The sequence below is a fragment of the Lissotriton helveticus genome, chromosome 9 (genome assembly GCF_964261635.1).
Source record: "Lissotriton helveticus chromosome 9, aLisHel1.1, whole genome shotgun sequence".
Lineage (NCBI taxonomy): Eukaryota > Metazoa > Chordata > Amphibia > Caudata > Salamandridae > Lissotriton > Lissotriton helveticus.
In genome coordinates this window covers 234,456,724-234,481,314 of record NC_136070.1, presented here as the reverse complement: position 1 = coordinate 234,481,314, position 24,591 = coordinate 234,456,724, and the positions used below count along the sequence as shown (strand labels likewise).

Below are 24,591 nucleotides of genomic sequence, written 5' to 3'. Positions count from 1 at the left end.
ATCAATTATTTGAGAGTTAAATTAACTGATAAGCGTAAGTAGGAACCCCTACTCAATAAAAGTTCCCTGCTAACAGCATGTAGATCCAAAGATAGTCTATGTTTACACAAGCGGACCCATCCTCAGCAATGTGACCTGCACTTGAGGTCTACCGCGCTTATGCCCATTGTACAGCACTCTTTGGAGCCGGAGTTTGCTGGTATGCTAACACCCAGAAGCTGAACATAGCTTAGAACACATTTATAAGATCACTTATATCGATTCCGGTGAGCACGACCCTTATACTTCTGTTCCTCAATTTGGGTCTCAAATGAATTACAGATGTGGCGCAATTGAAGCCTTTCATATATCAGATCTGTATTTGGTCAACACCAGAGTAAAAACAGTATGGAGATTCTCTAGGGAACTTGGTGAAAAGGAGTAGTGCTGCAAAGGTTTCCTGTTTGAAGTTTGTTTCTAGTTGACTCAAGAAGCTAGGTTTGCTTAGGTTATGGGAAGACCCAGGTGACATTCATAAGGCAGTGTGCCGTCTTAAAATCATAATATTGGGCCTATGTTTACGATCAGCGAGCTATGAGTGGGACCCATGCGCATTTAACCAGGTAGTTTCTTGACTTCAAGTCAAACCCTTACTTTGAAGTGTTTCTGGACACTATTACCTCACCCTTAGCTAAACACTTATACGTGCTGTTTCGTCTGGGCAGTCTACCCATTATTGTATTTAGTTCCAAATGGGAAAAAGGTCAGATGTCTGATATTTGCCTAGCTTGCACTCTGACCCCTGAGACAGACTAGCATATTTTGTTCTTCTATACAGAGGATTGTGGCTCCTGCCGTTAATGGATACGCCAGGTATCTCCATTTTTGACTGTCAAGTTTTTAAGAAATGTGAAAAGGTTTTAAGAAATGTTAGTCATTACGCGCATTATAAATGTAGTATCTTCTCATTATGTGCTGTCACATTGCTTATTTAACTTCGGGCCCCTATGGCTCTGTGGAATTCCTGATAATTTGCACTTCATAATCTTTACACTCCTTGGTCCTTCTTTATTGTCAATCAGTTGAACAAATTGGATTTTGTACTTTTGTTGTTAGGCCATATATGAAGTGGTTGTATAATTTGACATTTAATAATAATCATACGGATGGTTACTAGGAAGTCTTACCAGATGAAAAATGTATCAACAACGAAATTACTTAAGACTGCTAGTTTTGTACTTGTTCGGGATTTATTTTATTATATTTTCTGGATGTATTTACTGTATGCTGTGATGGTTATGGCAATCAAATAAAGTACTTTTAGACTGATAGAAACTGACATGGCCAGAAAACATGCTTTGTAAAAATGGACTGAATAATGTTTGCATTCGGTATTGCAAACATATTTAAACTATTGTTTGAAAAGCTACTCATGGAAGCAATGTATCCTTTCACCAGAAGTTTCACCATGATGTGTTACGTTTTCGTATAACTTTTGGAAAGTATGTGTCTCTTTTTAGCTTGGTAAATGGTAATCTACAAATATTACGTTTCTACTTCATAGTCTTTATGTGATGAGACCCAGCTCAATCTAATAAAACGTGATTCTCTATTACATCTTAAGGTATGTCCATGTCTGAAGGTGGAGGCCAATTTTAAGATTTCACAGTCTTAAATAATATAATTGAATGTGCACGTTTTGTATGAAAAACTTTATATTCAGGAAAAAATCAACTGTGAACAGTATACCAGTCAAAATTACTGACTAACATTAAAGGACAACACACGAGAACTCACTTTGTCTTTTTTAGGATGATATAGTCAAGGGAATCCCCTGTGTGTACTAGAATTCCCTTCCTCTAAGTTTCTTATCAATACCAATAGAGGGTTTCAATAAAACTTTGCACCTGTCTCTTTCCAAACTGCCCTTATATAAGTTCTGATTTTCAGACTCCTTCATTATGCAGAATGCATGGTTAAAGATGGCTAGAAGGGTGCATGGATGTATGGATACAATTGTACTCCCCGTAATGAAAACAAACAAGTTTGAAATGACCCTAAATGAGTTTAAAGGCATTAGGGCTTATGATAATTGATTTTACATGAAGCAAACAATCGTTCAAAAAATGAAGTACATGAACAATTTGTTGAATTTGTAATACTTGACGAAGAGTGTTAAAGAGCTAACAAATTAGGTAAAACAGGAAGTCAAAAGAGAGCTAGGCAACGAAGACATTAAAAATCAAAAGGGAACCAAATTAGTAGTTGACTATTTTGTGTATTTGTTTTTAACTTAGGAAACTTCTATTGCATCTCCAGTGGTTTTACGGGTGGATCCAAAGGGCTATTATTTGTACTGGACATATCAAAGTAAGGTAAGATGAAGACGTACATGTTTAGAATGGAGAATGCTTTGTTCACTTATTCTTTACATAATTTAATTTGACAAAATATGAAAATACAAAAGAAATATACTTAATCATACGTTGTACAAGAACAGAAGCAATACACTTCTAAAATCTAAGCATACATTGCAAGTTATGTGAAGGATATTTTCTAGAGAGATGAGATATTGGACCTTTGAGAAAATTGCCTATTTAAGCTTTTTTTGATGAACATATTTGGAAGTTAAAAAGCTTCATTTTGTATTTTATTCGGTATATCTTTACAAAATAAATTCATAGATAACAGTTCATCACATTTCACTACTGCAATGTCTAAGTAATCTCCAGTACTCCATCAGAGTACAAATAGCTAGAGCGAACACAAAATGCAGGGATAGTGAAAGAAAGGCATAAAGTGAGAGAGAAAGAAACAAAGGAAGAGAGAATTTTCTCAAAATCTGGCACATTTCTTAGGAAATGAAAAGACTGCATAGCCTGCTGAAGAATACACGAAAAATATCATTATATGCAACATCACAGACAAGACTGCATAGCCTGCTGAAGAATACACGAAAAATATCATTATATGCAACATCACAGACAGGCTTTTGGTTTGTACAGATATCGTTACACAAACGACGATACTGTTTATATCTCTTATGAGGACACATTCACTAGGACAAGAAGTGCAGTATACATGTCAAGTCGTCCTTGGGCTAATTCACCAAACAGTTCCTTTGACTTTGGTTGATCTGCAACAAAGTAGGATGGTTTTACAGCTTTACAAGAAGTGATGCCACATGACCTTTGCTCATGTAATTAATTAATCTATTAGTGGAATTGAAGCCCCAATTGTGGTCCTTTCTGCATTTGTTAAATAATCTATAAGGAAAATTTGAGGTCACAGGTATGTAATAAAAACAATATATGAAAGGCTGAAACAGAAGCCCAAGATACAGTACCAACGAATATGTGCTTGTTGTTAGAACATCATCAGTGATATTGGTAACAGCTGAGGATTCAAGACATTTGACTGGGGTTGCAGGTAGTGTCTTGGAGGAAGTAATTCTTACCTTAGCTTTTGCTGAATGTCACTTTTGGATGTAATGGGACCTAATGTGGTGCCTTCAAAAGCGATCTCAAAGCCCTACTTTTCCAAAGCCACTTCGATCTCTGATAATGTTATCGCTGATCACTATACTAAGTATTTTCATCCCGGCTAGAGATTCCTCTACTGCTCTTGACACAGCTTTCCTTGATCCTTTTTGAAGAGATGCCCTGAGCTAACATGTAACACTACTGTTGGTCTACTCCTCAGCAATTTAATTAAGAACCATGTGAACGGTGCTCATTAACTCTAAGAGTGATCACCTATTTGTAGTTTTCCCCTTATGTATAAAACAAGATTGAAACCACCAACAGGCTGCTTCATTCCTACTTATAGACAATACATGGTAATCCAATCACATATTTGAAATATACAAACCATATAACATAAAAGTTACTCTGGCTTGACATTAGGTGCTAATATTACTGGAAGGTCCACTAACAGACAAAGGGCAGTCATTTCTGCCAGGATTTAGTACCTACAAGTGCAGAGTAGACGTACATGTCTGCAACATGGGACTATCCCCTCTAAAGTTACATACTGTTGTGCACATCATCATGACTTTTCATGTTGTGGTAACTTTGCTTTGAAATGAAATTAAATTAAAATAACATTTATATAGCGCACTACTACCCTTGGGTGTCTAGGCGCTGTAGCTTCAAAAAAGGGGAAGTGAAAGAACAAATTTAAACAACCCCCGACTAGGATATACAAAAGGGGGGCCTGAGGGAACTAATTGTTAAAAAAACAAGTTTTCAAAGCCTTGCGGAAAGAGAGCAGATTAGAGGTAGTTTTTAGCTAGAATGGCATGGTATTCCAAATTTTGGCAGTAATAACTGTGAAACTCTTGCCTCCCCAAGTGGCCCTCCCAAACCTGGGAATAACCAAGTTTGCTTGGGATGCAGATCTCAGGTTCCTGGCCGGGACATACCAGCAGAAGAGTTGTCTAATAGAGGCAGGGCCCATGTAATGGAGAGCCTTAAAAGCTAGACATAGGGATTTAAAGATAACTCGTTTCTTGACTGGTAGCCAGTGAAGCGGGGGCAGATATTTGGAGACTGACTGGTGTTTAGGGATCCCTAACAGCATCCTAGCAGCTGCATTTTGAACCAGTTGCAGTTTGTCTAAAGCTTTCTTGTGTGCCGACAAAAAGAGCCCACTACAATAGTCGATTTTGGAAAAGACTGAAGCGGTAATCACAGCTTTGCGGAGGTGCAGAGGGATACAAGGAAAAATCTTCCTGAGGGATTTAAAGATGAAACAACAGGAAGAAGTAACTGCATTCGCATGTCCCAAAAAGGAAAGTCTTCCATCAAAATGGATGCCCAGATTTTTCACTTTTGCCACAGGAGAGGGGGTTGGACCCATTTCCTGTAGCCACCAAAAGGGGCCCTAGAACAGTGGGTTGTTGCCAAATAGAAGCACCTCCATTTTGTTGGAGTTCAACCTCAGACAACTGGAGGACATCCATGTGCCGATCTGCAGCATGCAGTCGTGGAAACGACAAGCTGTGTTAGTGATATTTTCTGTGACTGACATCACAATCTGAGTGTCGTCTGCATAAGAGATGACCGAGAACCCAAGATCTTTTTTTAATGTGGCTAGCGGTGTCACATACAGATTAAAAAGGGTGGGGCTCAAAGATGACCCCTGAGGAACCCCACAGGGAAGAGTAAAAGGGATGGATCTGTAGCCGTTACACTTCACAGACTGCGATCTCTCTGTCAAAAAAGAACAGAGTAGTTTGAGCGCAGTCTCACCTACCCCTATTTCTTGCAGCCGCTTGATCAACAATTGATGGTTTACGGTGTCAAACGCTGCGGAGAGGGTAAGTAAAAGTAGTGCAGCGTTCCCAACTTGATCTAATGTTGTTCTGACATACTCTGCAGCTGTAATCAGAGCAGTCTCCGTGCTGTGTTAACCTCTAAACCCAAACTTTCTTCATTTTTGTGAGTTCTTGAGACTTCACCTCTGCACAACTTGACCTGTGGAATTACTTGCACTTCTGATCAAAGCAAGGCTTATTTTACGCTAGAAACTATTTTTTCTACAGACTCACCAGTGAACAGTAGTGCTTTGGGCGTGGAATTACTGAAAATAGTTAATACTTTTTCCAGAATATAGAATTCATAAATTGCAATCTACAGTAACATCTCCAGATGAGAATAATAAAAAACTAGTCACAAAGAATGAAAACAATTTCTATATTCCCCAGAGAGAGAGGTACGATATTTTCTTTAGAAATTAGGAATAGGCATAATGTAACACTGTCAACATTTTATGAAATTATGTGAAACATCTATGCAACTGAAGACTTTCACCGGAAAAGGCAGAGAATAAAATAGATAGATTGCTGATTTTTCAGGGTTTAGTAGGCGATGAAGAGTGATGTCTAGAGTACTTGAAAATAATTTCTTTTCTGACTCTTGTATCCTTGTCTCATTAATTCCATGACCTAAAGAGGACTCCTCTGCCAAAACAGGCACTAAACTTGTACTAATATATATTATATCTAAGCCATTCCCGTCAGGGAGGTCCCATGAAGGAACCCAACCTTCCTCCTATTTTTGCTCTGTCTGTGGGCATATGCTTTGTTAAACATTGAAGTCGCCCATCACACCCCTTCACCATTCTTATCCCTCCTTGTATCCTGTTCCTCCCAGTCTCCCACATTACAATTAGCTGCCAACCGCGCCTTGTCCTTTGCGGTGTATTTAATAAATTCTGCCTTTGTAGCCAATTGAACTATGCACATAGGGGATAATTCTCACTGTGGTAAAAGTGGGACAGCAAGTACTGCAGCACAAAATACAATAAAAACCTAGGACTGGATGAAGTCACTGTAGTGGTTGATGTTCATAGTTTTCGTAGGGGTACTTCTGGAGCTCATAGACAGTTGGAAAGTTGTTATTCATAGGGATTGGAATTATACAGTGTTCTTTGATTTTCACAGCACTTTGTCAAAGATCTAGTAGCTATTAAATAGCAAATCCTTTCTTAGTAGTAGAGATCACAGAAGTCAATGCAGGTAATATCATGTTTTAAGAACAGGCACCAGTTGGGGTATATCTCCTGTGGTGGTACATTGAAAAGAGCACCTTTCAAAGCGAAAAAATACTTGCATACTTGAGTAAACAAAAACACAATCGTATGAATAAAAATGTACAGTAGGATGCGGACAAAGAAGACTTAACACTGAACACACCCTCAAATAATGATACAAAACAGAAAACATAGTTGTGATAATACTTCATATATATTGTTCCAAGACGTATACAAACTATAACATGTAAAACAGAACCCAACAGGGTCCCTCACATTATATGGGTCTGATGAGACCCCAGAGCCTTTTGGGGTTGAACCGTCTTTGACAGTCTCAAACAAACTGTATAATCCCAACCCTTTGACTGTAAGGGTTGTTTTAAAACACTTTGGGGCGTATTATCAAGGACCAGTGTTAAAATTAGCGCCGTTTTATCGGCAGGACACTGCCGATAAAACGGCGATAATGGGCTCGATAATACGCCCTTGTGAATTCCCATAGAAGCCCATGTTCTGATGTTAACATGGGCTTCTATGGGAATTAACAAGGGCGTATTATCAAGCCCAGTTTCCTGCCAATAAAACTGCGATAATTTTAACACCGGTCCTTGATAATATGCCCCTTGGTGTGTAAACCAGTTTGAGGTTTTGTTGTTGGTGTTTGAAACCCTTGCTTCTTTGTTACGGTCTTATAAATATTTTCTGTATATGTTCCCTTTGGGAACTATTTCACATGAGACATGTTGAATTATGTATATGTCTTTGAACAATATATGCGATGTATTATCACAACTATTTTTTCTGTTTTGTATATTTATTTGCAGATGTTCTCAGTGTTAAGTCTTCTTTGTCTGCATCCTACTGTATATTATTATTCATATGGTTGTGTTTTTGTTTATTTTAATATACAAGTATTTTCCTGAAAAAAACATGTGTTATGTAAAAATTGCTCTAAAAGTGTAATTTTCAGAATTGTGACTTAAAATCCAACTTCACAGTAGAATTGCTTGAACATCAGGTAGAGACACTGAACAAGATTACAGGTACCAGCAAAGCGGTAGTTTCTCTACGAATTCTAGAGCATTTTCCAGTGGTCTGTTATATTGGCGAGATTGAGCAGGTTGTATTTTTACTAAGGAACTCTGGTCTGCTTCGTTTCATATGCTTTATTTCGATAAAAGATATCTTGAAAGCTATGCGATCCAGAATAAAAAGTATACAATTAAACCAGAATACATTTTTTTTTAAATGTACAATGTACAAAAAATCATTAAAGTAACAAAGTTCATTAAAAGTAGAAAACATTAAATAGTTAAAAAAATGCTTTTTCATTTATATAAAAGGGAGGAGGAAGTGCAAGTTATGGAAGACAAAGGTCACATGAGCATTTTAATATTTAGAAATTAGCAATCAAATATCTCGCTTTAATGCTCCATGCCCATCTAAGAAATTTAGCTAGGCCACAAGCATAAAGATCCCGGGCGTCAGATCTTAAGATGCGTAATGCGGCTTGGTGGCTGCGGGTACCCAGCTCTTTACAAACTGGTTTTAACCAGCGCCCCCTTGGAACTTTGTAGGCTGGGCAAGTGAACATAAAGTGTGCGATTGACTCAGTGGTGGCCTCACAACTTGGACAAGAAGCTGGGGTTTGATAAGGAGGCTTCCACTGGGCAGTCAGCTCTCTTGTGCGGAGTGTACCTACTCTAAACTCAAAATAAAAAGCTCTGTCGTATGGTTTTTGTATGGTATCTAGGTAGGGTTCAAGACGGATGTGGTCCGTATGCTGCATAAACTCCTCTGTGAGCCTGCCTACTTTCGGGTTAAGGAGATCATTCTTGCTAACCCACAGCCGGTATGCCTTCTTGACTTCTGTCTTGGCTGGAGAAGTTCTGTTTAGCCAGGCATCTTTAAAATCAAGATCTTATAAAAGTTTTTTTATGCCTTTAAGCCAATAGATCTTGTGCCACCCATCCGTATCCATTACCTCCCTTAGCCCCGCTGCATATTTTGATAATTCAGGTGTACGCCACAAGCGAGCCCACAGAAAAAGTGGGTGAAGTCTTGCAGTGTCTCTAAGTGAGTGGCAGCCTAAATCGTATAGTAGGGGCTTGGTAGGTGTCCTTTGAGGGAGCATCATTAGATCATTTAAGAATTTGTTTTCCGATCTAGAAATTTGATCTGTATTGGAGAAACCCCACAGTTCAGCACCGTAAAGTACCAAACTTACTGCTCTGGCCTTATATATTGTAAGGGCCGGGGCGATTGTTCTGCTCGATGAAGAGCGATGTTCTTTTAGTATTGCCCCCACCACCCTTTTGTGGTTCAAAAGCATTTTCTGCGTGTGTGGTCTCCAGTGCATGGAATCGGAAATACGAATACCTAAGTAGTCGAAGGTAGTGACCCTCTCTAGTGGGAAGCATTTTAATGAGGGAGGGCTCCTAAATGATCTTGATGGATTTACTGTTAGGCACTTTGTTTTCAGTGTATTGATGGTCAACCCTCTAGTAGTGCAAAACCGTTGGAATCTATCCAGGAGAGTCTGCAGGCCCTTCAGGGTTTTTGAGATGAGGAGGTTGTCATCAGCGAACAGGAGGGTGGGAATTTTTTCGTCCGCCAGGGCTGGAGCATCAGATGGTATTCGCTGTAAGTATTCAACCACCCCGTTATCGTACAAAGAGAATAGGGTGGGGGCTAATACGCAGCCCTGGCGGACTCCCCTGTTCACTGGTATTCGTGCAGTTTTTTGCCCTTGTGCACCCCATCTCACTTGGGCATAACTGCCTTCATGGAGGCGAATTAGCATGTTCAAGATGTACCTAGGGACCCCCTGCTCTGCCAGGACCTGCCACAGGTGTTCACGGGGGACTAGGTCAAAGGCAGTCTTTAGGTCGATGAATGCGAGATAAAGACTGCCTTTGCCTATTTTGACCACCTTCCAGTATATGAGGAGTAGCCTGAACGCCTGTTCAATAGTCCCTGTTCCTGCCCTGAAGCCAGCTTGGTAGTCCGAAAGGACCCCATTTTCATCCGCCCATGTTAGGATCCTCTCTAGCAATACCCGGCCAACAACATTTTGGATGGAATCGATCAAACTTATTGGGCGGTAATTAGCGGGGTTGTCCCTGGCCCCCTTCTTGAAGATAGGTACAACCTCTGATCCCTTCCAGGAATCTGGAATGGGGCAGCGGTTGTCAATAGCATTAATTAAAGATGAAATAAATGTTGCCCATTTAACAGGGTCTGCTTGAAGGAGGTCCCCTGGGAGTCCGTCAGGCCCCGCTGCTTTTGCTGGGACTATTCGCCGAATGGCGGATTCCACCACCAATTCGGAGAAAGGGTATCTATTAGGTTCCCCAGAGGTGGCCCAGGGGTCAATGGGTGGACCACCAAAGGTGGCTTCCTCTGCATCAGAGTAGAGTCTCAGAAAGTGGTCATACCAAGTTTTACTTGGAATGTTGTTGGTAATTAACTCGCAGTCAGGGCGCGTCTTGTTCCTAAGCAGATTCCAAAAAAGGTTGGCATCCTTCTCCGTACTGTCTGCTTTTAAGGCTTGCCAATGCTGCTCCTCCCACTCTTTCTTAGCTTTGAGACTGCCACCTTATACTCCCTTCTTGCTGTCCAAATCCTAGAAGGAGACTTGCTTTTGATGGCCATGATCAGAGCAGATTTTTTTTGTCTACAATTCTTCGTGTACCATGTGTCAGTGGTGTTCCTACGCAGGGTATGCGACCTGTTACCAGAGGTTGTGTAAAAGAAGGTTCCCAGAGTATTAATGGTTTTCTGATCAAGTAAAGATATCTTCTGGATACCATCTATATCAGTGGGAGCCTCTTGCAGCTCGCTTAAGGCTTCCGCCAAGGTCTCTCTGATGCCAGATAGTTTTATTTCGTCAATGGCAACTTTGTGCCATTTGAGGTGCCTTCCGCAATTCGAGGGAGTTACTTCCCTTGTAGACATTAGGTCTGCTCTGCGTGTGTTACCAGAATTGGGGAGCCATAAAGATTTTAACGATAGGCTTAATGCATTGTGATCGCTATCGGTAGTTGGCGTTACCACCATGTCAATTAAAAGTCTCCATAGCTTGAAGTCTAACAGGATATAGTCAATTTGTGAGGAGTAGCCCAACCTGTTGTAAGTGTGTGACCCTAAGGCGTCAAAAAGTGACCTTCCGTTAGTTGCCCTAAGTCCATACTCTAGGGATTGGAGGTTCAACTGGACAGCTAATTGGGTCCACCTTTTTATCGGGGGTATGTTAAGCGGGGGAATTCCCTGCTTTGCGTCGTCCTCTTCTAAGCCTAGCATATCCTCAGCAGCAAGGGGTTCAAATGTGCAATTGAAGTCTCCCGCTACCAGGATATACGATTCAGACGGGCAGCGGTAGAGTTCTGCTTCCAGACACGTGATTATGGGAGATTGCACTCCACCTTTTGTTCCACGTACATAGATGTTACAAATCTCTAAGGTCCTTCCTCCATTATTATCCCTAAGAGTCAATTTTAGTAGGTCCGGACAATTGCACTCAATCTGATATAATGTACAATCCAATGTGATACTGACCCATATAAGCAGACTGCCAGATGGCCGCTCCTTTCCTGTTACTGGTGGTACTGCAGCGATGTAATAGGAAGCAAACCCACTTTGTCGTGGGGCACCATACTCCAAGTCTCTTGGAAGATACAAATAGTATGGCTTTCAACAAAGTTATTCCAATCAGGTAGAGCTAGGTTCTTGGAGAGGCCAGCTATATTCCAGGAAAGGATTTTAAGGTTTAAGATGTTGTCTCTAAGACTCCCTAATTCGCTTTCTGGTTCAGCTTGAGGGAAGTTGGGTCCCAGTGTGCGACTTGTCAGTATTGGCGTGTTAGTGTTTGCGACTATGTTCACGGAGTTGCATATACTACTGGGTGTGTAGGATGGGTCTATTGTGGGTATTGTCACCTGAGTATTCGAGCTCTGTGGACAGTGGGGGCGTTAAATACATCATCCAAAAAAGCGCAGTCTTGGTTTACAGTGTGCCTGGAGGGAAGTTGTGTGGTTGTTAGTCAATCAATCTTGTTTAATTGCGACCCCCTTGGTGACTTACGCTCGGAAATTTTGGCCCTCATACTTGCACTGGTAGCAAGTGCAGTAGATCTAAATTGGATGTCCAAGGTGCCAGGAGGGCAGGTCCTATACTCTAGGGCTAATAGGCCCTCGGCCAGTTGGGGGGAGGTCAATGTAAGCTCGATTGTGTCTAATAGGTGGTCATTAGAAGAATACCTCCTGGCCTTAATGACATCTTCTCTTATTATTGATCGACACCCTCTGCCATGACGGATCCAGTGGATGGTCTTGTTTGTAAGTGAGTCCCCCTGTTCACGGCCCGAATATTTGGGAACATTCACCATGAACACTGTCTGCTTCTCAAAGGGGGTGGAGGAACCAAAGGAGTGCGGGCCATGCGCTGTGGATAAATGCGGAAGGGGCTTGGCTACCGAGGTGATTGGTTTGGTGTGATTAGTCTCGAATGGAGCACTAGCTTTCCCTCTAGCTTGGGTCAGCAAGGATGTCACATTAGGACCAGCTGGTGGGCGGGGTAAAATGGTAGATGTAGATCTGGTCTGCAGTTGTTCTTGGCCCCTGAAGAAGCATTAAATGTACAAGCTCTGGGTCGATGTGTACCAATTTACTAGGAATGCATATGGGAGTTAAATGTGCCAATCAGGCCTAGGACGATTTTAGAATGTGTTAAGGAGTGAGCACAAGCACTTTAGCACTGGTTAGCAGTGGGAAAGTGCACAGAGTTCTAAAGCCAACAAAAGCAAATGTCAGCAAACAGGAGGTGAGTTGGCAAAAAGGTTGGGGCAAGGCCATCCGAAGGGCTATCAAGTCTAACAGGAGGTAATCCAAAAAGCAACATATCTAACTACAGAAGGCTCACAAAGAAAGAGAAGATCATATGCACCCAATTTCTTCACCTACCTGTTCTGGTCAATAGTGGAGAACAGAATCTCTTTGAGAAGCTTTGTCTTCTTTATCTGTACATTTCTGTGTCACTCCAGTCCCAGCAGTCTCCCAAACTGATAAATGTATCCAAGAAGCCAACCTAAAGGAAGTACATTATGAAATTAGTTTTCTATTGATATTAGTCTGGAACTTGATCATGCATATTCGGAGGGTGAATAAAATTCTCGGTCCAAATGACCACATATTCCCTGCAATTACCAAAAAACACATCAGGGCCTATGATGATTCGGTCTGACCAGAGTGCTATATTAAGGGAAACATTTGCATCCAAGTATCTATTAATACACCCAGCAACCCAAATCCATTTATCTGTCTATTCATCTGTTCATCAATCCTGTTAGACCCAGTGGAATCTGGCTGGCTAGGACGCATCTAAGCCAGTCAGAATCCACAGTTTCAAATAGGATGAGTATGATACACTTGTCCAATAACTTGTGCTCACTCTTTGGTAGGTTGGCAACGAGCAGTCAGGCTTATTCTCAGGGCTTACATGTAAAGTATTGTCTCAACATCACCTTCCCAACACACTCCATATGCCACAAAAAGACACCACACTATATGTATAAAAACTTGTCCTTATATTACACACACACACACACACACTGAAATCAAAATGAGATACACATTGTATATATGCTTTACAGTTATACACAATTGTCAAAACTTCTCAATTGAAATCAAAAAGAAACACAAATTGTTTATACACTTTACAGTTACATGCAATTGTCGAACTTTCCCATTAACAGAATGATCCAACAGTCACAGGTCTTTGACTACGCCTTGTGATCCAGCCCCTCTGTCATTCAACTACATCAGCCAATGATGCACGCTGCCCCTGCTAGTGTCCTGTTGACTACTCAGTCAGAGCCACCCAACACAGAAAGAAACAGTTACTTAGCAGAGGTACCTGCACATGTGCGGGATTGCAATGCCATCAGCACCCCCCTGTAGACCAAAGACTGTGACCTAATAAGCCAGCACGCTTCCAAGTCTGGAGAAATGTTTTCCCCTCAAGTGGGAGTGTGACCTGTCGTAGCCCCGACAGTCATCTGTAGGTCCCACAAGGCACACAAAACCCCTCGGGCCTCATCACTGTGTTCTCCACAACAAAGCACCTTGTGTCATGGATCCAGGGAGAGGAAGCTATTGACCTCGGACAGAGGCAGCAATGTCAGGTACTGTCGTCCTCCCGATCTGGAGGCTGAAGACAGTCTCAGCTCCTGGCTCAGGTTCCCCAAACACCCCTCGGATATCACACGCTCTGGAGTGAAAGCTAACACAGGTCTCCTAGCATCCCTCGGACTCTGCAAGCTTTCCTCGTACTCCTCAAACTTCTCATGTCTCGGCATCTCAGATGGCTGCTGATCTTTACAGGCACACTCCTCTGCACAACATGTCACCTCCGCACCCAGTGCGGTCCTTATGGTCTCATGGAAACAGTGAGATCCTTTGTGTCCCTGGGATCTCGTGGACAGGAGGCCAGCTCACTGTCGCTTGGAGAGTACTTTGGGACCTAGGCCATAATAGTTGGTGTTTAGCTGCAGGCCAGCAACGTCCAGGCAAAATCCACCATGTGATAGTCCCCTTCCTGGAGCACGACAAGCCCCAGGCCACCACAAGTCCGCAGATAGTCCAATTGAAGTCCCTCCTACCCTAATGATTCCTCGTGTCGATGTCCCAGTGTCGAACCAGCTTATTATGGTTCCAAATACAAAAGAGTCACTGGCTGCTGAGGTCAGAGTCCCAGTAGTTATACCCATGATGACCTTTGAAGATACAATCAGTTCAGTAGGCCACTTTTGAAATGCACAGTCCCTCTCTAAATTCTGTCCTGTCTGCCCTCCTACCCCAGGAGGTTAGATCACTATCTTCAGTGGGGCCAAGACAATTCAGGTGCCAATTCAACCCCCATGTACCCATCCCAGAAAGACTCCTCAGAGTCAGATGTCTGCAGTTTTCCTTGAGCCCCTAGTTTATGGCCTTTAATCAGGAATGCACAGATGTAGATGTCCCCCTTGCACCCAGATGTGAATTGGAGTCAGGCCGACAGGCATACAGAGCCAAAAGCATCCAAATGCCCACTTTACAAGAAGTTACATTTTCACACACATAATGTTGAATCCACTCGCACTACCGGAGAGGAGTCGCCATTATGAACTCATCAATACCAAACACAATACTTTTACTATTCTGCCCATAGGAAATACCGCTCAATAGCCTTTCTCTACATTTCCCCATGCTAATCCAATGCAAGAAGCAGACCCCATTGTAACGAACACACCACCCGGTGCCATTCACTGCCCTTTAATGTAACTTACACATGAACACGTGCTCTCTCTTCCAAACACTGGACTCTGTCACCAGGGAGAGCTCCGATAGAGCAAGAGATTTGCAGAACCTTGGTTCATAGCTTTTTAAAAGCCAAACCAAGTAACAGGAACCCTTGCACACAGGCCCCACCAGGGCAAACCTGTGGCACAATCGATGAGCTACCTCTGTTGGTGCACAACCACCGCTGCAGGCCCATGGAGGAGCATTCAAGATGCACTCCCTGGGTATATGTCTTACCCCTTGACAAGGGACTTACAGCTCACTCGAATCAGCCAATCATTGATATGACGAGCACAGCACCTTGGCACTGAATGGCAGTGTCAAAAGCGCTTAAAGTCCTAAGGCTAGCTTCCAGGTAGGAGAAAAGCAAAACGTCATTGGAAAGCATGCTCAAAAGGGCTATTTCCAACACATTTACTTAATCATCTATCCATTCTGCCTTCATCCATCCACTTTGCAAATTCATGCACATCCTGACACTAATTCTTACACGTCATACTCATTACCATGCACACTCATACATGTTATTCCCATATTAAACATGCTGCTCTTTTTTTTAAAATGAGTTAGCATTCTTCACATTCTCTCATGCCTCCCCCAGAAGATCCCAACTGACTTGGCACACAGCACCATCATGCATTTGATCTCACCAAATCAACTTAGCCTGTGCCAGTTCTCAATCCAGCCACTCGTCCTTTACCAGCGATGACACCTTTTGCTTTCAAACAATGAAATCATAACATCCTTCCCATCTGTCACCTATTCCTGACCTGCTGCTGTGTTCTGGATTGTACCCCAGTTGCATCAAAACCGGTAAATTCACCACCCATTTCCTGCCCCTCAAATAATCGCTCCATGGCCGCCCGTATATTTGAAAAACCTTTAAAGACATATTTTATTGGTATGTGCAATGAAGAGCCCTAGAATTCAGTTTATACTACATCGTTCACCCAGATTTAAACTTTATAAACTTAGACATTAAAAAGAAAAATATTCCTCCTACATTGCAAATCTGCTGACTTGGAAATTGTAAAAAATTTGGGCCCAAATTTATAAAGGTTTTGCGTTACTTTTTTAAAGCAGAACCGATGCAAAATCCATGTTGGTATTTGCAAGGCAACGCAAATAGCAATTTGCGTTGTCTTGTAACTAAAAGTACAGCAAAGCAGCATAATTTAATGCTTTGCATTGTCTTTCATCAAGGATTTGCTCCATGGGTGGTGCATGGGTGTTCCTGTGCATCCGCCCATGGGTTTTGACACAAATCCATATCTACAATGACTTGTAGACATGGATTGGCACCAAAATCCTGCACCTCCCTGAGACTGGTGTGACAAGAAGAAATATTTTAATTTATCCTTATTTTTTCTCTTTCTATGTGTGCAGCAGAGGACATCGCCTTAAAACTTAGTTTTTGTGGAGGAATGGAGTTCTTCCTGCACAAAAACTATGCTCGCCACAACACCGACACCCTTGGACTATGGCATAGTGGTGCCCACATAGGCACATGGTTGCTGAAATTGTGTTTCTGCAAGAAGATTGTTTTGTAAATGTGGCCCAGTTCTGCTCTCTCCAGTACACGGAATTCAGCGAATTTACTTGTTGCCCTGCGATGCGCCAGCTCATTGTAAATATGGGCTGACATAACCTTGTCAGGTTTTGGAATCACCATCACTGCTATCTTCAGTTTATATTTCTACCTGCTGATTACTTAAACTAAATGACATTGTGTTGCTCAGCCAAATACCTACTTGTGTGACCCAACTTCCTTTTCTGTCTCTGCATTATCAATGTGTCAATAACAACACTCAAACATTTGGCTTCTGCTATTACCACCTTGCTTAGCGCATATACACATGCTTCTGCTCTCTTCCCTTATCTAATCTCTCCATGCTAATGCTACAGACTACCTAGGGCCCGATGTAGGTGGCAAATACCGGTCGGAAACGGCCGAATTCGGCCGTTTCCGACCGGTATTTGGCATCTTGAGATGTAGGGGGCCAGATTTTACAGATTCTGTAAATTTACCGAATCGGTAAATTTACAGAATCTGTAAAATACCGAATCGTTATTTTTACCGATTCGGTACCTTCCAGATGTAGGTGGGACTCTTCTGAGTCCCAAAGGCCCTACAAATTCGGTATTTTACCACCCAATCCAATTGGGTGTTAAAATACCGAATTCAGGTGTGCATGCACATGTGTGCATGCACACCTAGCCATGTGACAGACAGACATGCCCTTAGGGCATGTCTGTGTGCCACATGGTGCACATGCCTATTTTTGGGGTGCCAGAGGGTGTCAAAGTGACACCCCCTGCACCCTTGCCAAATTCGGTATTTACCGATTCTGTAATTACAGAATCGGTATTGCCCATTGATTCCTATGGGCTTCAAGGCCCATAGGAATCAATGGGTAATACCGATTTGGTATTTACAGATTCGGTAAATACCGAATCTTAACGATTCGGTATTTACAGAATCTGTAATACCTACATCTCCCCCCTTCATATTTACCGACTCTTAAATACCGAATCGGTAAAATTCGGTATTTAAGAGTCGGTAAATATGAATTACCTACATCTGGCCCCTAGTGATTACATGGGATGTGGAGTGCTTACAGCTTATGCATCCCATGCTCCATGTCCTTTTACTTCCATGTCATTCTCACCGTTTTTGGTAGCACAATATGGCTGTTCATCGTATCAGTCCCAAATTCTGGATACTGCTTGCTGCTTAGTATTTCTGTTATGATTACTCCAAACTTCCCTGTCCCTTTTCCAGAATCCTTAGCAACATTTTAGGCATAGGGAAACTGGATAACTGCAGATGCCTTCTTCTAGTTCCAAATCCTATTCCTTCCAACTTTCCGCCATCATATATAGTTAATATATAGTGAAGTGTGGCTCAGTGGAGAAGTGTGGCTCAATGATTAGAGCGGCAGACCCTGATGCAGAGGTCTGGCCCGGACCAGGGTTCAATTCCCGCCTCAGCGGGTCTTGGGCTCAATTTCCCTGGACCTGATAATTCTCGCCTCGGTGCCTATTCTAATCATGGAGTCCCACTCTGCAACTCTGGGCAATAGCTTGCTTAAACTCCACAACGGCCCCAACAGCGCTAGGATGCCTGGCTTCACCTTGGGGGTGCCCAGGAGTGGGCACTTCACAGGGAAAGGCCAGGAAGGATTCCACAGCAGTATGTGTACAGCACCTTGAGACCCCTTCGGGGGTGATACGTGAGCTATATAAGCACTACTACATTTACAATATCGCACTTTATACACCTGACCGTCAATTCTGATTGCCAACCAATACAGCCTTTCCAATCCAATGATCCTTGCCTTAGCTTGCAATCCACTTCTTTATTCAACCTGCCATTCACTCACTGTAAAACCATCCACCACTCTAAAAGTACTGAACCGCCGTCTCTACTTATGCGAGTGGATATGCGGTCACCCAAAGGAGAGATACTGTCTTTCCCTACAATCCATCAAAACATACAGCATAATCTTTAGAATCTTTATTGTAAAGACAATGGATTATCTCAGAGAGGATCTGGCAATTTAGAGTGTCAGAGTTATAATGTCACAAGAGGTGAGTTTCAGAAATGCAATGAAGAACAAGCACTGGCAATGCCAACTTGTATATTGTTGGACACTAGCCTTTTGTGTTTGTTAAGGCTTGTTTTTATCTTTGCTTTGTCATGGTTTTTACAGAACTTTATGTTTGGGAAAGCTGCTGGGCGCTCATAAATCTAAAAAAACATTGACTAAAGGCAAAAATATCTTTGGGTCTCAAAAAGAACACAGTGCTTTAGTAGTTTCTGGCACCTAAGGGAAGTACTTTGCGTTTCACAGTGTGGTTTGGATCTTTGTGAAAGGGTTAAATGCAATCAGCGATAGTGAAGTTAGCCAATGGCTGATGTGGGCTGACCCACTGCTCCTTGCTGTATGCTGTAGTGGGCAACTGGATAACTGCAAAAGCCTTCTTCTAGTTCCAATTCCGATTCCTTCCATCTTTCCGCCACTAAATATTGCTAATCTCGCACTATATCCACCTGACCTTCAATTCTGATTGCCAACCAAATACAGCCTTTCCAATCCAAAGATCCTTGCCTCAGCTTGCATTCCAGTTCTTTATTTGACCTGCCATTCACTCACTGGAAAACCATCCAGTGGGCAGAAGTAAAATGTGAATGAAATAATAGGAGATCACTAGATAATACGGGCTGGGTGATATACATAAAGTTTTAATAAAATCAAAAGGTCTTGACTAACAACAGACTTAAAAACACTTGGTGAAGCAGGAGCTGCCCCTTCCTATAGGTTCGGCTACCCTTTCATTTTGAAGTGTATTATCCATTCACTTAGACATTGGATACCCCCCTCCTGCTGAACACCATCTGTAAATGCCCCCAGCGTCACCTGACTTCGAGAACTACTAAGCACTAATTCTTGTGTTCCGACACAGGTTTGTTATCATGCTATATCACTTCCATTACTATGCTTATGTCACATCTAGCGCTACAGTGTTTCGTTCTTTCGCGCTAGCTCAGTACTATATCCATCACCTGAACAGATAAAAATAAATACCCTTACTTCTTACCCCTCTCCCATACCTGAAAGCATATTGTGCAGAACACTGGCAGATAGTAAAACTGAAAGAGCATGCAAACGTGTTATAAGCAAGGAAGAATGACATTTTCATGGTGCCAGGGGCTCCATGCCACTGCTGCTTGCATTTTCCAGCCCTGGACTTTCTATTCACAGGCATTGCTTTTAGGGTTGCTAGTGCATCGGGCTCAGCTGAACTGAACCAAGGTTACACATCTAAGTGCTGCTTAGCTAAGAAAAGTCTCTGGACTGGACGATTGATGCTCTGGTGAAATGAAGTTATCAAATAGTCCTACTTCTACAGGAAGAATGAACTGACTCCTGCGAAACAGATGTGATGTCCACGAGCACCTCTTTTTTTATCCATGTGAAAAAGCAAAAATGTCTGAAGAGTACAATATTAACTTACCTGAACGATAAAACACTTTTTTCAATTTTGTAATAGGTTCACCAGAATAAAGACTAAACAATATAGATTATGATAGTGTTAAAACGATTGTATCAACACAACCTTAATAAAGCTAATACAATTACCATGCCCCATTTCAATTACTGGAGCCCCAATCCTATCATTATCTCTAATGTGAACTTTAACACCAATCACACTGACCCTAAAACAAGGCTATGTATAACATAATAACAATGTAAGAGTTATATATATATATATATATATTTCTAATTCAATGTGTTCTTCCAAATGTATTATTTTAAATCATTTTGGAATGACTATATATTGAATTTGTCATTGTTGTATTCCTAAACTGCTATTTCTTAATTTTCACGTAATGACGATTTGTCCCACGCCAAATAAGTTCAAGTGGTGCTTTCTTGACTCAACAACTTTGGAGTCCTTTCTCATCAATGTCTCTGCCCCTGCCGGGCACCTTCCAGTTCAACACAGTGCAACACCATCATGTTTTATTGATGTGGCATATAGTTTAACAAAAGCCGTAGACTCATTCGTGTTGTCACCGTCTTACACAGCAGATTTTTTTATATTTTGTCCCTAGCAGCAAGCAGCCGAGTATTCAATGCATTTTTTGTCAGTCTGGGATTTCCCCAGCAGAATGCAAATCCTGTACTTGTTTTTCATATCTGAGGCCAGAGTCACTCTGTTGCCAACACTTTTCTGGTTATGCTTTTCAGCTCTTTCTGTATTTTCTGTTTCAGCCTCTAGTCTGGTTGGTCTCTCACCCTTTTACTAAGGGTTCTTGATAGTTACTAGGGGGCATATTTATCAAAGGTTTTGCAGTGCCCTTGCGCCACCTAAGGGGACGCAAAACCTAGAATGGGAATTACCAAACCACGCAAGGCAGTCTTGCATGCCCATGCGTGGCTAGGCAAATCTGGAATAATACAAGGCAGAATGCTACTCTACCCCAAGGATGTAAATCACCATGGGGTAACCCAGTATCCCTCAGAACCTGGGCAATACAGTTCAATATACACAATGGTTCCTTCGGTATGCAACCTGATTCCTTCAATGCAAGAATTCAATTCATTATCAATTAAGTCCAGTTTTCTAGTTACTCTGGACAAAGCTCCCAACAGAGAGCCTGTTCACCTTATAAATCCACCATCAATGACATTTGGGGTAAAACATCCGTTTTATTAAATCCATTAATTAATCATTCCATTCACAAAATACCCCTAATACATATCAAGATTGTAAATCAGAACTTCTTCACAATTTCATAAATACTTTACAAAACGCGGCGCAGAACATACAGTGTTGTATCGTGACATCAAGTGAAATAGTGACATTCAAATGTGATTATATACAATTGTGTGAGGGAAAGTGAGGCGAAGAGGCAAGAAGTCTTTTGGCCAGTTTCGGTTTTTGGTTAAATTCTACCAGTAATCCACTTTAATTTGTGGTCATGGAAAACTGGGTATCTTGTACTGGTCCAAATCTATCAGTTTCGTCGACGTTTCGACCCTATGGACGCCTGAATAGTGGGTCTATAGCGGGTCTTCTTCAGGACATGGGACTGAGAACGCGGGAGGAGCGGCATAAAGGTCATGCGAAGAGACTTCTATAGATTGACCGATTAATAAGGCGTCTGGAACCTTGAGAAAATGCAATTTTAACCCGATGTGGTGTGGGAACCACTAGCATTGAATTTGGGATCGTCGGACTCATATGACGGATCTGATTAAAACGAACGACCTAAACCTTCTAAGCCCCGCTCCCCTGTGACAAACGTTGATGGACACGGCCAGTGTCAGCTAAAGGACATAGAAAGTTCATCACAGCAGAAGTGATTTCTTCAAGTTTAATACAGGGTCCATTTTACGAAGGCCCAGTGGCGCCCTTTCACAGTCCCATGTCCTGAAGAAGACCCGCTATAGACCCACTATTCAGGCGTCCATAGGGTCGAAACGTCGACGAAACTGGTAGATTTGGACCAGTACAAGATACCCAGTTTTCCATGACCACAAATTAAAGTGGATTACTGGTAGAATTTAACCAAAAACCGAAACTGGCCAAAAGACTTCTTGCCTCTTCCCCTCACTTTCCCTCACACAATTGTATATAATCACATTTGAATGTCACTATTTCACTTGATGTCACGATACAACACTGTATGTTCTGCGCCGCGTTTTGTAAAGTATTTATGAAATTGTGAAGAAGTTCTGATTTACAATCTTGATATGTATTAGGGGTATTTTGTGAATGGAATGATTAATTCATGGATTAAATAAAACGGATGTTTTACCCCAAATGTCATTGATGCTGGATTTATAAGGTGAACAGGCTCTCTGTTAGGAGCTTTGTCCAGAGTAACTAGAAAACTGGACTTAATTGATAATGAATTGAATTCTTGCATTGAAGGAATCAGGTTGCATACCCGAAGGAACCATCGTGTACATTGAACTCTACCCCAAGGAGGAATTCCATGGGTGAAGCTTGGGCGTTCCAACACATCCACCCATGGATTTTGGCCCATTCTGAGATTTACCATGAGTGGCAGATCTGGGAATGTGTCTAGAAGCTACGGCTTTCCAGGGCAGTGTAACGAGGATAAATATCTTTATTTCTTCTTGTTTTTTCCTCTTAAAGCCTCAAAGGATTGCTTTTGTGCAAGAAAGTGTCCCTTCATGCACAAAAACAACCCTGCCTGCAAAGCAGGCACCCTTTCACCATCACGCAAGTATGTCTGCATTGGTTCTGGGCAGCACATAGTGCGCAAGCGCAAGGAGAGGACAGGAATACACCATATAATGTGAAATTTGGAGCATTTGTGCCCTTTCCCTGTCACGCAACACAGAGCAGCAAGGTGACTTACTGTGCTGCGTTGTGTGAAATGTTGGTAAATCTGCGTCTTGCTATTCTAATAATGCAGGTAACTAGTGCTCCTTGTCATCTGATCTGTGCCTGATGGTCTCAGATACAGATGCCAGCAACTAAGTCTACAAGGGGACGTTTTAGCAATATTTTATTATATTTTTCCAGTCTCTCATGAATTTGTATTTTGTGCAATGATTTTACACTGTTGTTTATTGCCTACAGAGTTGTGGTACCAATTGATTTTACACATTTATTTGGGTTCTTTTCCCACAAGTGATTCAAAAATGAAAATAAATCAATACACAACGTTTGTGTTCCAAACTGGCACTGTTGAAAGAGGTGAATACTGATTTGATGCACATGCTCTTTTTCTAACCAGGTGCTTTTGTTTGGGTGTGGCATAATGTGTGCTGTTTGTTCAGTATGTAAATCATGTTCCCAAGAGAACCTCATTTTGAATTTGCATTTCAAATTAAGAGTTACACATTGCATGCCTGAATCTTCAAACGTGTCTCATGACCACTTAAAATCTACCTTGCTCAAACACAAGGTTGTAAGCCAGGTGAATGTCTTACTTAATTTACCTTTTTAGTATATTTGGAGGTCTGTCTAGAGAAGTATTTAGTGGTTCAGCAGAGGGTATACAAGTAATACATAATAGAGAATGAAAGAGAGGGACAGTGGGGCAGCTTCCCTCAGCGATTTATTTTAGGTCTCGCCTAGGCAGCACATGTGCGGTCTCATTCAAGACATGCTGTATCTACTCTGTTGGGTTTCATCAGGCTTCTTACTTGTAATGGGTGCTTTTGTGTGTCTTTTAAACTCTGTGTCTTTTGGGTGGTGAAACTGTCCCATTTGTCCCGTCTTGGTTGGTTGTTTTTGTTTCCACCGATGGCGACTGGCCCTTTCACATTGTTTCTTTCTCCTGTCTACTTTTATGTTGCTTGAGGGACTCTTTTGTAAGTTTTGCTTGTCCTTTGATTTTGTCCCACGCCTTTGTTCACACGATCCTGCACATGTTCACAAAGGGAGTTCAACCATTGGCCTTGTCGTTTATGAAGGGAGTTCAACCACTGTGGTAGTACCGATTGGCAATTGTTATTTTGTTTCAGTGTGGATTTGCCATTGTTGAATTTTATTTGTTATGGTTTTTTTTTGGTACATGAAGAGCCGATGCCAAGACTCGAACCCGGTTCTCAGGTCCCAAAGTCAGCAGCCTTGTATATTATGCAGCATTCTCATAGATCACCAACTCGAAAAGCAAACTTGTTTTGATGACTGTATCCATTTTGGATGTCTTCCTCCCTTAAATTTTCATTAAAGTGCTCATCTTCATTGGGCGCATGAAGCATTTCAGCCTCTCCTGCTCCCCCTTGTGCACCTGTCCCCGGATAGTTATTTTTCGAATCTCCACACATCGGAGCTTGCCTGTTCTCAGAGGCAACAAAGGCACTTGGTTGATTTTACCCATACAAAGCAATGCAGACCGAATGACGGTGCGCCACTTCTTTTACAGGTGAGCACACAGTGAGTAGGCAGTGAAACAAGTTTGGGGCTCCGTATTTTCTTATGCTCTGGGATCCTTGAAACCCAGCATGTTGGGGTCTAGAACATGTTTTCTATCTGTCACATCAGGCTCGGCAAAAGCCTGAATATTTATTATCGCCAGATGTGGCTTCCTTCATGTGGACGGGAGGCCTCGTGCTGCAGCCGTCCTCTAAAAACACTGCATGCCATTTGTGAGCAGATGACTTCTGCAAAGGGGAAGAAGGAGGGGGGCTCTTTTTAAGGTTGAGCATTCGAGACTTCTTGTATATACTTTAGTATATTCTTCTCGTGT

At 42.0% G+C, this 24,591-nt stretch overlaps 1 protein-coding gene across 1 annotated transcript in view; it reads left to right on the top strand.

Annotated features, from left to right (window-relative positions):
- The window catches only part of PLCB2 (phospholipase C beta 2), a 544,505-nt gene that overhangs the window by 169,660 nt on the left and 350,254 nt on the right, over positions 1-24,591 (top strand). The window contains exon 2 of the mRNA XM_078659789.1: positions 2,277-2,354. Within this exon, the coding sequence (XP_078515915.1) occupies positions 2,277-2,354 (78 nt within the window). The remainder of the gene's footprint in view (positions 1-2,276; positions 2,355-24,591) is intronic.